Below are 12,606 nucleotides of genomic sequence, written 5' to 3' on the forward strand. Positions count from 1 at the left end.
CTGTAATGCTATTATGTATGTGGTTTAGTACTAAAGATATGCTGGTTTTGTAAAACAAGTTGCAGAATTGTGACTCTTTCTCTTTTTTATTCTAAGTTTGTATAGGATTGGTACTATTTCTCTTAAATTTTTCATATAATTTGCTGATGAAGCCAATTAGTCTTTGAGTTTTCTTTGTAGATTTTTTGAAAACTTTGTTTTTTGTTATAGTTTTTAATCTGTTTGAAGATTAGAGGATATGTGTGTTTTCTGTTCTTAAAAGTGCTTTTAGAGAGCTGGTTTTTTTTTTTTTTAAGTATTCATTTCATCCAAATTTTCAAATTCATTGGATCAAAGCTATTCATCATATCCTGTTTGAATCTTTCAATGTCTTCATGATCTATAGAAATGGTCCCTTGGTACTGATATTGGTTATTGTGCCTTTTTTCTTATTTTCCTTATAGCATTTACTTAGGTTTTATTCATTAGTTTTTCCAAAGTGTCAACTTTTGGTGGTCTTGGTCTTTTTTTTTTTTTTTTTTTCTTAATTCTGGTCTCATTTTTATTATCTTCTAACTCGCTCATTGGTTTTAATTAGCTGTTCTTTTTCCAGCTTTTCAAGATGAGTACATTGACATTTAGCCTTCTTACTTTTTTTACATGCATTTATTATGAGATTGTTAAATTCATATTTGTTAAGTGGAACATGGGATGCTGAATGGTGAATAGCAGTTCAACAACAGACTATAGAGAAATTGAAACAGAAGTTTATTATAGGTTTTGGAGGAGGTGCATAATGCCACATGCCCTTAAGGAGTGACAAGGGGGCAGGGATCCCTGGGTGGCTCAGCGGTTTAACGCCTGCCTTTGGCCCAGGGTGTGATCCTGGTGTCCCAGGATCAAGTCCCATTTCGGGCTCCCTGCAAGGAGCCTGCTTCTCCCTCTGCCTGTGTCTCTGTCTCTCTGTGTCTCTCATAAATAAATAAAATCTTAAAAAAAAAAAAAAAAAAAAGGAAAAAAAAAAAGGAGTGACTAGGGGAGTTCAGGGCAAAGTGCAGGCAGAGAGAATGGCAGAGCCTGAGGCATATGTCTTTATTAGGGTCCTTGGGTGGAAAGCTTTCAGCTTCCTGCTTCAGGGCTGGGTTAATCAATTCAAACCAAAGAAGGAGGCTTTGGTAGTTCCAGAATCGTATCTAAGGGCATATGACAGGAATGATCTTGAAGGCAGAGGAGACCATTGCTCACAAGGGCGGTCGGGGAACTGACATTTGCTTGTGACTCTGGGGGCTGTTATCTAGGGTATGTGCTTGCACAAGGGGTTAGTGTTCGCTTAGGACCCCTCCAGAAAGCTTGGCCAAACAAAGTGGATGCCAAGGCAGCAGTACCCTGGAGTGGGTTAGCTGGGATCTCAGCAGCATTCATGGTAGGTTGTACATTTCTCCCCAGGCTGGACTTTAGCTGCATTCCCCAGGGCTTTGTTGGGTGGATTGTAGTATCTAGGTCTGCTTTTACTTTTTGTTTTATCCAATGCTTTTTGTTCTTGTCTCTAGATAAACTTGATTTGTTACCTTTTTTTTTTTTCTAGTTGAGTATTTGTGTGTATTTAAAGTTCTTTGGAATTAATTTGAGACCCAGAATTATATTCTCTTTCTTTAGAAAAGATTCACATTTGCCTCAGTCATGGTGTTTTTAGCGCTCATAATCCAAGACTGTCTTAATCCAGTTGCAGGATTGGAGATGATTTAAAACTGGACTACAGATCTTTGAGGGCCTCTATGACTGTTACCCTTACTCCCGGGTCAGCCCTTCAGATGCCCATCCAAGATGTGAGGGTTTGCCACACTCCCTTACCCCATTCTAGTTTAGTCTAGTTTTTGTTCCTCTTGTCTTTAGAGGCATTTAGAAGTACTGCCCGTTGTTTGCTAAATTTGACAAAAAAATGACCGAGTGCTGGGCTCCTCTGTCTGGCTGTGTCCATCTGTACCTAGACTCTTGGCTCAGTAATAATCCCTCACTGCCTCAGTAGCTCTCCAGGGCCTTCAGGTAGGTGGGCAGGTAGATAGATAAAGAGTATGTATGTATATTTTATCAAAGTGATACGTACATGTTGCTTAAAAGGGCAAATGTGTGATGCCATGAAGTTCATAGTACAAACAAGGAGAAACCAGCCCTATACTTCCCATTTTATTTTTCTAAGGCAGCTTTTTCTAGATCCATTTTATTTGTTTCTTTTGGTGTTTACCTTTTTATTTTCAAACAGTGTATGTATATACTTTGATAAAATTAAATATTGTTAAAAGAATTATGTATTGGCAAGTTCCACTTAATGGAAAGATTACATATAAAGGTCAATTTTTTGACACCGTGAATTTGAACATGCCATTATTATACCTTTCTTTACCTTTGATTGATATTTTAGCTGATTGTAAAATGTTAGGTATATATTATTTTCCCTTGAAGGCACTTCTCTATTGTTTTCTGACTTCCAGATTGCTGTTGGGAAGTCTGATGCCATTGTCATGTCTCATTGTTGGGTGTGATTTATTCCTACCTTCGCTTCCTTACTTTCTCTTTTAATTTCAAATCTTTCTTTACTCCAGCTCCACTGAAATTTCACGATGATAAGCTTAGTAAGGTTCTGTTTTCATTCTCATGCCAGGCCCTTGGGGGTCCTTTTGATCTAGAACACATGCCCTTGGGATCCCTGGGTGGCGCAGCGGTTTGGCGCCTGCCTTTGGCCCAGGGCGCGATCCTGGAGATCCGGGATCGAATCCCATGTCGGGCTCCCGGTACATGGAGCCTGCTTCTCCCTCTGCCTGTGTCTCTGCCTCTCTCTCTCTCTCTCTCTCTCTCTGTGACTATCATAAATAAAAAAAAAAAAAAAAAAAAACACATGCCCTTTAATTTGAGACATTTTTCTTGAATTATTTTTGGATTTTTTTTTTAAAGATTTTATTTATTTATTCATGATCGACACAGAGAGAGAAAGAGAGAGAGGCAGAGATACAGGCAGAGGGAGAAGCAGGCTCCATGCAGGGAGCCCAATGTGGGACTCCATCCCGGGTCTCCAGGACCATGCCCTGGGCTGCAGGTGGCGCTAAACTACTGCACCACCGGGGCTGCCCTATTTTCTGATTTCTTTTCCATTTTCTCTATTCCTGTATTACTTTCAACTGTTATTACTTAGGTCTTGGTTCTCCTGATCAAGCTGATGTTCTTATCTTACATCTCCTATTGTGTCCATCTCCTTGTCTTTTTGTTGTTCATGGGTACAGTTTCTCAGATCTATTATTGTCCAGCATTTCTATAGACATTTTTTTTACTTGTGTCATCATATTTTTATTTCCAACAGCTCTTTAGTTCTCTGATCCTTTAAAAAAAAATAGCCTCCCATTTTGGATATTCTTTCATGAATACAGTATCTTCTAAAGATTTAAACGAATGTCACTTTCTTCTAAATATATTAAATAATACTTTTTAATTTTAATTACATAAGTTTTTCCTGTGTTGTCTGCTTCCTGTGAATTTTATTTTGTCTTTGATGTACAAGGCTTGTCTAAAATCTCTTTATTTTTGGCTCCACTCCCATTCTCTCTTCTACTAAAATGCACTGCCAGTTCCTGTGCCAGTTCCTATCTTCGCTTCCTTACTTTCTCCCTCCCTTTTTTTTTTAAATTTTTTTTATTTTTTATTTTTTATTTATGATAGTCACACACAGAGAGAGAGAGAGAGAGGCAGAGACATAGGCAGAGGGAGAAGCAGGCTCCATGCACCGGGAGCCCGGCGTGGGATTGGATCCCGGGTCTCCAGGATCGCGCCCCGGGCCAAAGGCAGGCGCCAAACCGCTGCACCACCCAGGGATCCCTTTCTCCCTCCTTTTATCCTTGTGGAGCTCTAACTCGGTGTAGAGGGAGCAGAGATAAGCACGTGTATAACACACCATCCTAACTGGAGCAGCTAGGTTTCCTAGCTGTGGCATTATCTGTTTATTAGAGTAGGGAGTTCTCTGTGACAGATTCTGAGAAATGGAATTGCTGGGGTAGGGGCTTTAGATGTTTTCCTTTCGACAAATATTGAATAAGATATCCTTTTTGATCAGTTTTACTTAGGAAATTGTTTGTAAATGGTAATTTACATTTTATCTTCTACCTTTTGTCTACAGGTTTCAAAAACTTTTAACAAACAAGTAACTCACGTTGTGTTCAAAGACGGATACCAGAGCACTTGGGACAAAGCACAGAAGAGAGGCGTGAAGCTCGTCTCAGTGCTCTGGGTTGAAAAGTAAGTGATTTCTTTCTTTTTTTCCTCTGAGTAGCTAGTATTGGTCAAGTATGGAGATATTTCTCATACATCACAGAACCAGATAAAATGTGATTTTGTCTTTTCTCTACCTCTTATTTGAGCAAGTCCTTCACTGTTCTCAGGCCTTGGTTTCAGCAGTTGAAGATGGACCTAGTATAATCCTTAACCCTGTGGAGAGGGAAGGTGACCGCAAGACCCTGAGACGCATAGGCTTGGTGTAGTCATGTAGCCACAGGAGGTGAATGTGATGAAGCAGATCATGCTTGCGTAGGTGCCATAGCTTAAGTACCACAGACAGCATCGAAACAACACACATTGATTTCTCAGTTCTGGTCAGTGTTGGCAGGATTGGCTTACAGATGGCTGTCCTTTCTGAGTCTTCACTTGGTCGCTGTGTGACTGCATCCTAATCTCTTCTTGTAAGGACACCAGTTGTATTGTCTGAGGGCCCACCCTAGAGGCCTCACTTAACGTTAATTATCCCTTCCAAGGCCAGATCTCCAAATATAGGTGACACCTGGAAAAAAAGAAGGTTTGAACTATACAGGTCCACTTATACATGGATTGTTTTTCAGTAACAGCACTGGCAAATTTTTTGGAGATTTGTTACAGTTTGAAAAAACATAAACTGCAGCCTTGAAATACTGAAAAAATTAAGAAGTTAGATATTTTAAGAATACAGTATATCATAACATTGTAACATTGTAATAATGTTACAAAATGTGTAAATTGCTTATTATCGGTTAGGCTTCTGGCTCACGGTAGCCTATTAGTCATTAAGTTTTTGAGGAGTCAAAAGTTGCAGGTGGATTTTTGATTGCACAATGGAGGGGGTGTTGGTGCCCTTAGAGCCCACATTGTTTAAGAGTCAACTGTATGGTCACATTCTGATGTACTTGGGGTTAAGACTTCACCTGAATTTTGTGGGGAGCATAATTGAAGCCATAAGAGGTGTGGGCAAAGGGAAGTCTTGGATGAGATTGAGGCCAGAGGGATAGTAGGGTGTCAGATGACTAGGACCTTGTGGAGTGTGATTCAGGAGAATGTATGTGGAAAAGGGGCAAAGGCAGAGGCAGGAGAGTGGTTGGAGCCTGCTGAATGATTCAGCCTAGAAGCGTTGCCTGCATCAGGGTGCAGTGACGTGGTCATGAAGAATGGTCAGATTCAGGATGCATTTTTGAAGGTAGTGCCAGACTAGATCTCCTGAGGATTTGGATGTGAGTTTGTAAAGAAGGGGAAGAATCAAGGATGACTGTGATGTGTTTGGCCTGAGGAATTAGAAAGATGGATTTGCTATTTCCTGAGATTGGGAAGGCTTCAGAAGGACCAGGTTTGGAGAAGAGATCATGAATTCCACTTGGATTGAATTCTGGGTGTTGATTAGGAACTCGTGAGGTGGAGCGTGGAGCCCTTGGCAGAGTTTGCAGATAAACATGTGGGAGACTTCTGTATACGGATGTTATTTAGCCATAATCTGGATGTGACCTCTTCTTGGTGAGTATAGATGGGGAATGGAAGTGTTCCAAGGTTGAGCACCCTAGTATTGGATGTTGAGGAGGAAAACCAGTCAGCATGGGATTCTAGAAGTCAGGTGAAGAAAGCTGTCAAGGAGGCTATAGTGATCAGCTCTGGCAAACAGGTTGAGCAAAGGCATGTCCAAGAGGTTACCGCTGGAATTAGCAATGTGGAATCTCTGGGATCTTGACCAGCAGTTTAGCAGATTAGTGGGAGCAAAGCTTGTTCAAGTAGCATTTGTGGTAAGCAGTGCATGGAGGGTACTGCAATGGGGGAAGAGAGAGCTGGGGCAGTACCTGGAGGGGGTTGTGGAGTGGAGAAGATTGTTTAAGACGGGAGAAATGACAGCATCTGTGCTGACAGAACTGGTCCAGTAGAGGGAAATTTTGCTAATGCAGAGGCAAGAGGAGACCTTTCCTCATGCTAGTGGCTTATTAAGGGGGCTGAGGGGCTAGACTCTAGCACATAAACTGATGGGTTATATCGGGTATATAAAGGTTAATCTCATGTATCCTACAGGCTATGTAGGATGGGTTATGTGGGATCAAGGAGAGGAGGGAATGCAGAGTTTAGGGGACAGTTGCTGCTGAGTGAGTAGATGTGGCTTCAGGTCTTGAGGAAATTCCTTCCTGATGCTGCCTTCAGTGAGAGCAAGCAAGATTGTGATCTGAGAATGAGAGGCTTTGCAGGTTTGAAGAGAACAGCAACACTTGACGTAGTTGTCTAGGAACTTGGGAGAGGGGGTGGATCAGGGCAGGACTAACAGTTCACTTGAAGATGGTGATTTTAAGTTGAACATGAGGCCCTGAGGCCCTGAGCACCCAACGGGACAGGTGTTGATCTAGCAACCTACAAGCAGCAAGGAAGCAGAGTGTTGGTTTTAACTGGGGTTGGATTTTGCCACCATAAAGGGGGTTGGAAGGATATGGGGGACAAGGATAATGATACTGAGGTCTTTCTAGAATACATTTCAGTAGTTTTTAATTTGCTCAGAGAGATTTGTAACTGTCACTACTGTCTAATTTTTTTTTTAATATTCTATTTATTCATGAGAGAGAGAGAGAGAGGGAGGGACCCAGGCAAAGAGAGAAGCAGGCCCTATGCAGGGAGCCAGATGTTTGACTCCCGGGATCACACCCTGAGCCAAAGGTGGACGCTCAACTCCTGAGCCACCCAGGCGTTCCACTACTGTCTAATTTAAGAACATTTTCATCACCCCAAAAAGAAGCTCTTTAGTCATTAGCGGTCACTGTGTTGCCCCAGCTCCTGGGAACCGCAAATCTGCTTTTTGTATCTCCAAGTTCTCTATTCTTGAACATTTCACATAAATGGAATCCTACAGTATGTAGCCTTTTATATTGGGCTTCTTTCACTTAGAATATTGGTTTGAAGGTTCCTTCATGTTGTAGCTTGCATCAGTACTTCATTCATTTGAGTGGGTGAGAAATACTCCCTTGTATGAGTATACCACATTTTATTTATCTTTTTTTTGTTTGTTTATCTTTTGATTGCAGTTGATGGACATCCCGGTTATTTGTATTTTTGGCTATCATGGGTAATGCTGCTGTGAACATAGGTATACAAGATTTTCTGTGAATACGTATTTCTAATTTTCTTGGATATCTATCTATCTAGGGATGGAACTCCTCCTGAGTCATGTAAAGTAAATACATAGTTGACCTTCCAACAAGGTGGGGGCTGAGGCAGCGACTCTTACGCTGTTGAAAATCCCCATAAAACTTGAGTCTTCCAGAACTTGACTACTTAGTCGTCTACTGTTGGCTGGAAGCCTTACCGCTAACAAACAACACTATTTTGTATATGTTTTAGATGCTATATTTTTACAACAAAGTAAACTAGAGCAAAGAACTGGTAAGAAAATCAGAGAAAATAAATTTGCAGTTTTGTACTATAAAAATACTGTGTATAAGTGTGTCCATGTAGTTCAAACCCATATTGTTCAAAGGTCAGCTGTATACATGTAAGGATGGAATTGCTGTCATGTGGAAACTATATATTTTAGCTTTGTAAGGAACTGCCAAACTGTTTTTTTTTTTTAATTGGCTATACCATTTTCCCTTTTCCAGCAGCAGTGTTTGAGGATTATTATCCCTCTTTATGATTATAGCTAGCATACTGAATGCGAAGTGGTGTCTCAGTATAGTTTTATTCACCTAGTTAGTGATGTTGAGCAGCCTTTCATGTTTTTATTGGCTATTTGTCTATCTTTCTTTGAGAAATGTCTGTTCAAGTACTTTGCTCAGTTTAAACTGTTGGGTTATTTTTATTATTGAGTTGTAAGAGTTCTTTATATATTCTAGATATAATATTCTTTTTTTAAAAAAATATTTATGTTTTAAAGATTTATTTATTTATTCATGAGACACACAGAGAGGCAGAGACACAGGCAGAGGGAGAAGCGGGTGCCTCGCAGGAGTCCACTGTGGGACTCGATCCCGGATCCCGTGATCACAACCTGAGCTGAAGGCAGCTACCCAACTGCTGAGCCACCCATGCATCCCTAAAAATGTTTTATATATTTATTCATGAGAGACCCACAGACAGAGGCAAAGACATAGGCAGAGGGAGAAGCAGGCCCTGCGGGGACCTGATACGGGACTCAATCCTAGGGCCCCAGGATCACAGCTTGAGCTAATGGCAGACGCTCAACTGCTGAGCCACCCAGGCGTCCCTATAATATTCTTATTATATATATTATTTGCGAATATTTTCACTCTTTGGTGAATTGTCTTTTCACTTTTTTTGGTAGTATCCTTTCAAGCAAAAATGTTTTTAACTTGGATTAAGTTCATTATATTTATTTTTTCTTTTGTTGCTTTTGCTTTAAATGTCACATCCAAGAAATCACTGCCTAATCTCAAGGCATGAAAATTTACACCTATGCTTCCGAGAGCTATAGTTTTATCTTTATATTTAAATCTATGGGGTTTTTTTGAGTTAATTTTTGTACAGGGCATAAGGTAGGGTTTCCCTGTCACTATTTGGCATGTGATTATCTAGGTGTTCCAGCACCATATTTGGGGAGACTGTTCTTTCCCCATAAAATTGTTTTAGTTCCTTCTTGAAAATCAGTTGACCATAGACACATAGGTTTATTTCTAAATTCTCTGTTCTGTTTCATCAACCTATAGATTTATAATTAATGCCAGTGCTACACAGTCTTGATCACTGTAGCTTTATAGTTATTTTTTTCTTAAATATTTGTTTATTTATTTTAGAGAGTATGTACTTGTGGCGAGGAAGGGCAGAGGGGGAGGGAGAGAGAGTCCCAAGCAGGCTAGCACTGAGTGGGGAGCCCAGTGTGGGCTCATGACCCGAGATCAGACCCTGAGATCAGAACCTGAGCCAAAACCAAAAGTCTTGCTAACCTGACTGAGCCATCCAGGTGCCCGCCCCACTATGGTTTTAAAATTGAGAAGCGTGAGTCCTCCAGTTTTGTTTTTCTTTTTTCAAGATTGTTTTGACTATTCTGACTCCCATGCATTTCTATATGAATTATATAGGATTATATATTGTCAATTTCTTTAAAAAAAAAGCTGAGATTTGATACAGATTGTGTTGTGTCTGTAATTAGGGAAGTGTTATAAAATATGTAGTATTGCAATTCATGACCATTGGATGGGTTTTAAATTTTTTAGATCTTTAACTTCTTTCAGTGAGATTTGGTCATTTTCAGTATACAAGTCTTATACCTGCTAGGTTAAATTTACTCCTTTTTTTTTTTTTTTTTTTTTTTGGTGCTATTATAAATGGAATTCCTTTCTTAATTTCATTTTTAGATTGTTCAATAGTTAACATATAGAAATACCACTGATTTTTCTATATTGATTTTGTTATCCTGCAAGTTTGCTGTACTTATTTATTAGCTCTATGTGTTTTTGTGATTTCGGTAAGATTTTTCTATATACACTGTTGTGTAATATGTATGTAGACATAGCTGTTACTTCTTTCTTTCCAGACTGAATGCCTTTTATTTCTTTTTCTTGTGTAATTGTCCTGACTACAACCTGTAGCACAGTGTTTAATAAAAGTGGTAATAATTTATCCTCGTCTTTTTCGTTTTCTTAGGAGACAAGCTTTCTGTATTTCACTCCTCTGTTAGCTGTGGATTTTTTGTAGATGCTCTTTTTCGGGTTGAAGTTTCCTAGTTTTTTGTTTGGATTCATTTGTTTTTATCATTAAAAGGTGTTGGATTTTGTCAAGTGTTCTTTCTGCATCTATTGAGATACTCGTTTTTTTTTATTATATGAAGTTTGTATTAGGTTTATGGATTTCATATGGACCAACATTCTGCATTCCTAGCAGAAATCTTGATCGATCATATTGTAAATACTTTTTTTCCCCCTAAATTATCAGGTCAGTGTGCTAGTACTTTATTTTACTTTTAATTTTTGCATCTGTATTCACAGGGGATATCGGTCTATAGTTGTCTTATAATGACTTTTCCTGATTTTGGTGTCAGGGCAACACTGGTATCATAGAATGAGTTGGGATCGTGCATGTTCTTCGGTTGTTTTGTTTTGTTTTTTGGAGAGAGAGAAAGAGCATGCATGTGCCTGTGCTCATTCTCAAGTGGGAGGGAGAGGCTAAGGGAGAAAGAGAATCTTAAAAGCAGGCTTCATGCTCTGTGCAGAGCCTATTGCAGAGCTTGATCTCAAGACACTGAGATCATGACCTGAACTGAAACCAGGAGTTGGACACTGAAATGATGGAGCCATCTGGGTGTTCCTGTTCTGTTTTTTGAAGAGTTTGTAAGTATGATTGTTAATTCTTTAAGCATTTGGTGAAATTCCCAGGAAGCATCTGGTCTTGGGCTTGCTTTTGTGGAAAGGATTTGGTTTACTAATTCAATCTCTTGCTATAGGTTGCTTCAATTTTATGCTTTTTCTTGAGTTTGAATAGTTTATCTTTCTAGGGTTTTTTCATTTCACCTAGGTTATGTAATTTGTTGGTATACGTGCTTGTAGAATTTTTGTTATGATCCTTTTTAGTTTTATAAGGTCAGTAGTGATAGTAATTCATTCCTGATTTTAGTAATCTTCTTTTGTCTTGATTAGTCTAACCAAAAAGATTTGTTGATTTTATTATCTTTTCAAGAAACCTACTTTTGGTTTTGTTGATTTTTCTCTATTTTTCTATTCTTTCTTTTCACTCTATAATCTTCATATTTTCTTCTGCTTACTTTGGGTTTACTCTTTCTCTAATATCCTTAGGTAGAAGATTAGATTCTTGATTTGAAATCTTTCCTTTTTTTTAATATAAGGGTTTGTAGTTAAAAATTTACTTCCAACTGCTTTAGCTGCATCTCATAAAATTTGGTATGTTGTGTTTTTGTTTTCATTTATTTCAAAGTATTTTCTGCTTTCTCTTGTGATTTTGACCCATTTGTTATTTAGAAGATTCTTATTTAAATTCTATGTATTTGTGAGTTTTCCAAACTTCATTCTGTTTTTGATAACTTATTTCATTCCACTGTATCATAAAACATATTTTGTATTATTTCAGTCCTTTTAAAATAATTGAGACTTGTTTTACTCCCTAATATTTGATTTCTCCAGGAGAATATTGAATATGCACTTGAGAAGAATGTGTGTTCTGTTGCATGGATGGAATGTTCTGTTTACAGGTATCTGTTAGATCTAGTTGGTTTGTACTGCTTTTTAAGTATTCTTTTTTCTTAAAGATTTATTTATTTATTTTAGAGAGCAGGAACGCATGTGGAGGTGGGAGGGGCAAAGGAGAGGGAGAGAATCTCCAGCAGACTCCCTGATGAGTATGGAGCCTAACACAGGGCTTGAACTCAGGACCCTGAACTCATGACCTGACCCAAAATCAAGTGACAGAAGCTTAACCAACTGAGCCACTCAGATGTTTCTGGTTAGCCTTTCTTTTTAACAAATTATTTTAGTTTTTTGTTGTCTGAAAATGTTCTTATTCCATCATTACTTGTGAATGATATTTTCCATGGGTATGCAATTCCAAATTGACAGTGTTTGTTTATTTTTCTTTCCAACTGCCTGAAAGTTTTTCCTGTAGTCTTTTGTCTTCTGGTGTCTCTTGAGAACCCGGTAGTCATTCACATCATTTCTCTGTTGTAAGTACTGTGACTTTTTTCTCTGACTTCTTTCCAGTTTTTTCCCTTGTTTTGGTTTTTAGAAGTTTAACTTGTGTAGGTGTGGTGCTTTTTGATTGATTTTGGGTAGATTTCATTGAGTTTTTTGAATGCACAAGGTTATATATTTTTTTCTAAAAATATGATTAGTTTCTGGTTTCTTCAAATACGTTTTCTGTCCCATTACCTCTTTTTTTTTTTTTTTTTTTTTTTTTGCTTTTTTCTAATTAGCTGCTGACAGGATTGGCAAAGTTTTTCTGTAAAAGGACAGATAGTAAATACAGGCATATGTTGGACATATTTTGGGATTGGCTTGAGACTTCTGCAATAAAGCAAATATCACAATAAAGTGAAGTTTTTGGTTTGCCAGTACATATAAGTTACATTTACATTGTACTATAGTCCATTAACGTGCAATAACATTGTTTAAAAAACATACATACCTTAATTTAAAAAATACTTTATTGCTGAGAAGATGGTAATTATCTGAGCTTTCAGCTGGTCTTAATGTTTTTGCTAGTGGAAGGTCGTGCCTCAGTGTTGATGGTTGCTGACTAATCAGGGTGGTGGTTGCTTAAGTTGGGATGGCTGTGGCAGTTTCTTAAAATAAGAACATTGAGATTTGCCACATTGATTGAGTTTTCCTTTCACAAACGGTTTGGTTTATCTGTAGCATT

At 38.5% G+C, this 12,606-nt stretch overlaps 1 protein-coding gene across 12 annotated transcripts in view; it reads left to right on the plus strand.

Annotated features, from left to right (window-relative positions):
• The window catches only part of MCPH1 (microcephalin 1), a 230,922-nt gene that overhangs the window by 4,866 nt on the left and 213,450 nt on the right, over positions 1-12,606 (plus strand). For all 12 annotated transcript variants that reach the window (XR_013352566.1, XM_077848535.1, XM_077848536.1 and 9 more), the window contains exon 3: positions 4,142-4,260. Coding sequence is in view for 11 of the 12 variants with exons in the window: in XM_077848535.1 (XP_077704661.1) it covers positions 4,142-4,260 (119 nt within the window). In the remaining variant the exon portion in view is untranslated. The remainder of the gene's footprint in view (positions 1-4,141; positions 4,261-12,606) is intronic.

Source organism: Canis aureus, chromosome 15 (assembly GCF_053574225.1).
Source record: "Canis aureus isolate CA01 chromosome 15, VMU_Caureus_v.1.0, whole genome shotgun sequence".
NCBI classification, from domain to species: Eukaryota; Metazoa; Chordata; class Mammalia; order Carnivora; family Canidae; genus Canis; species Canis aureus.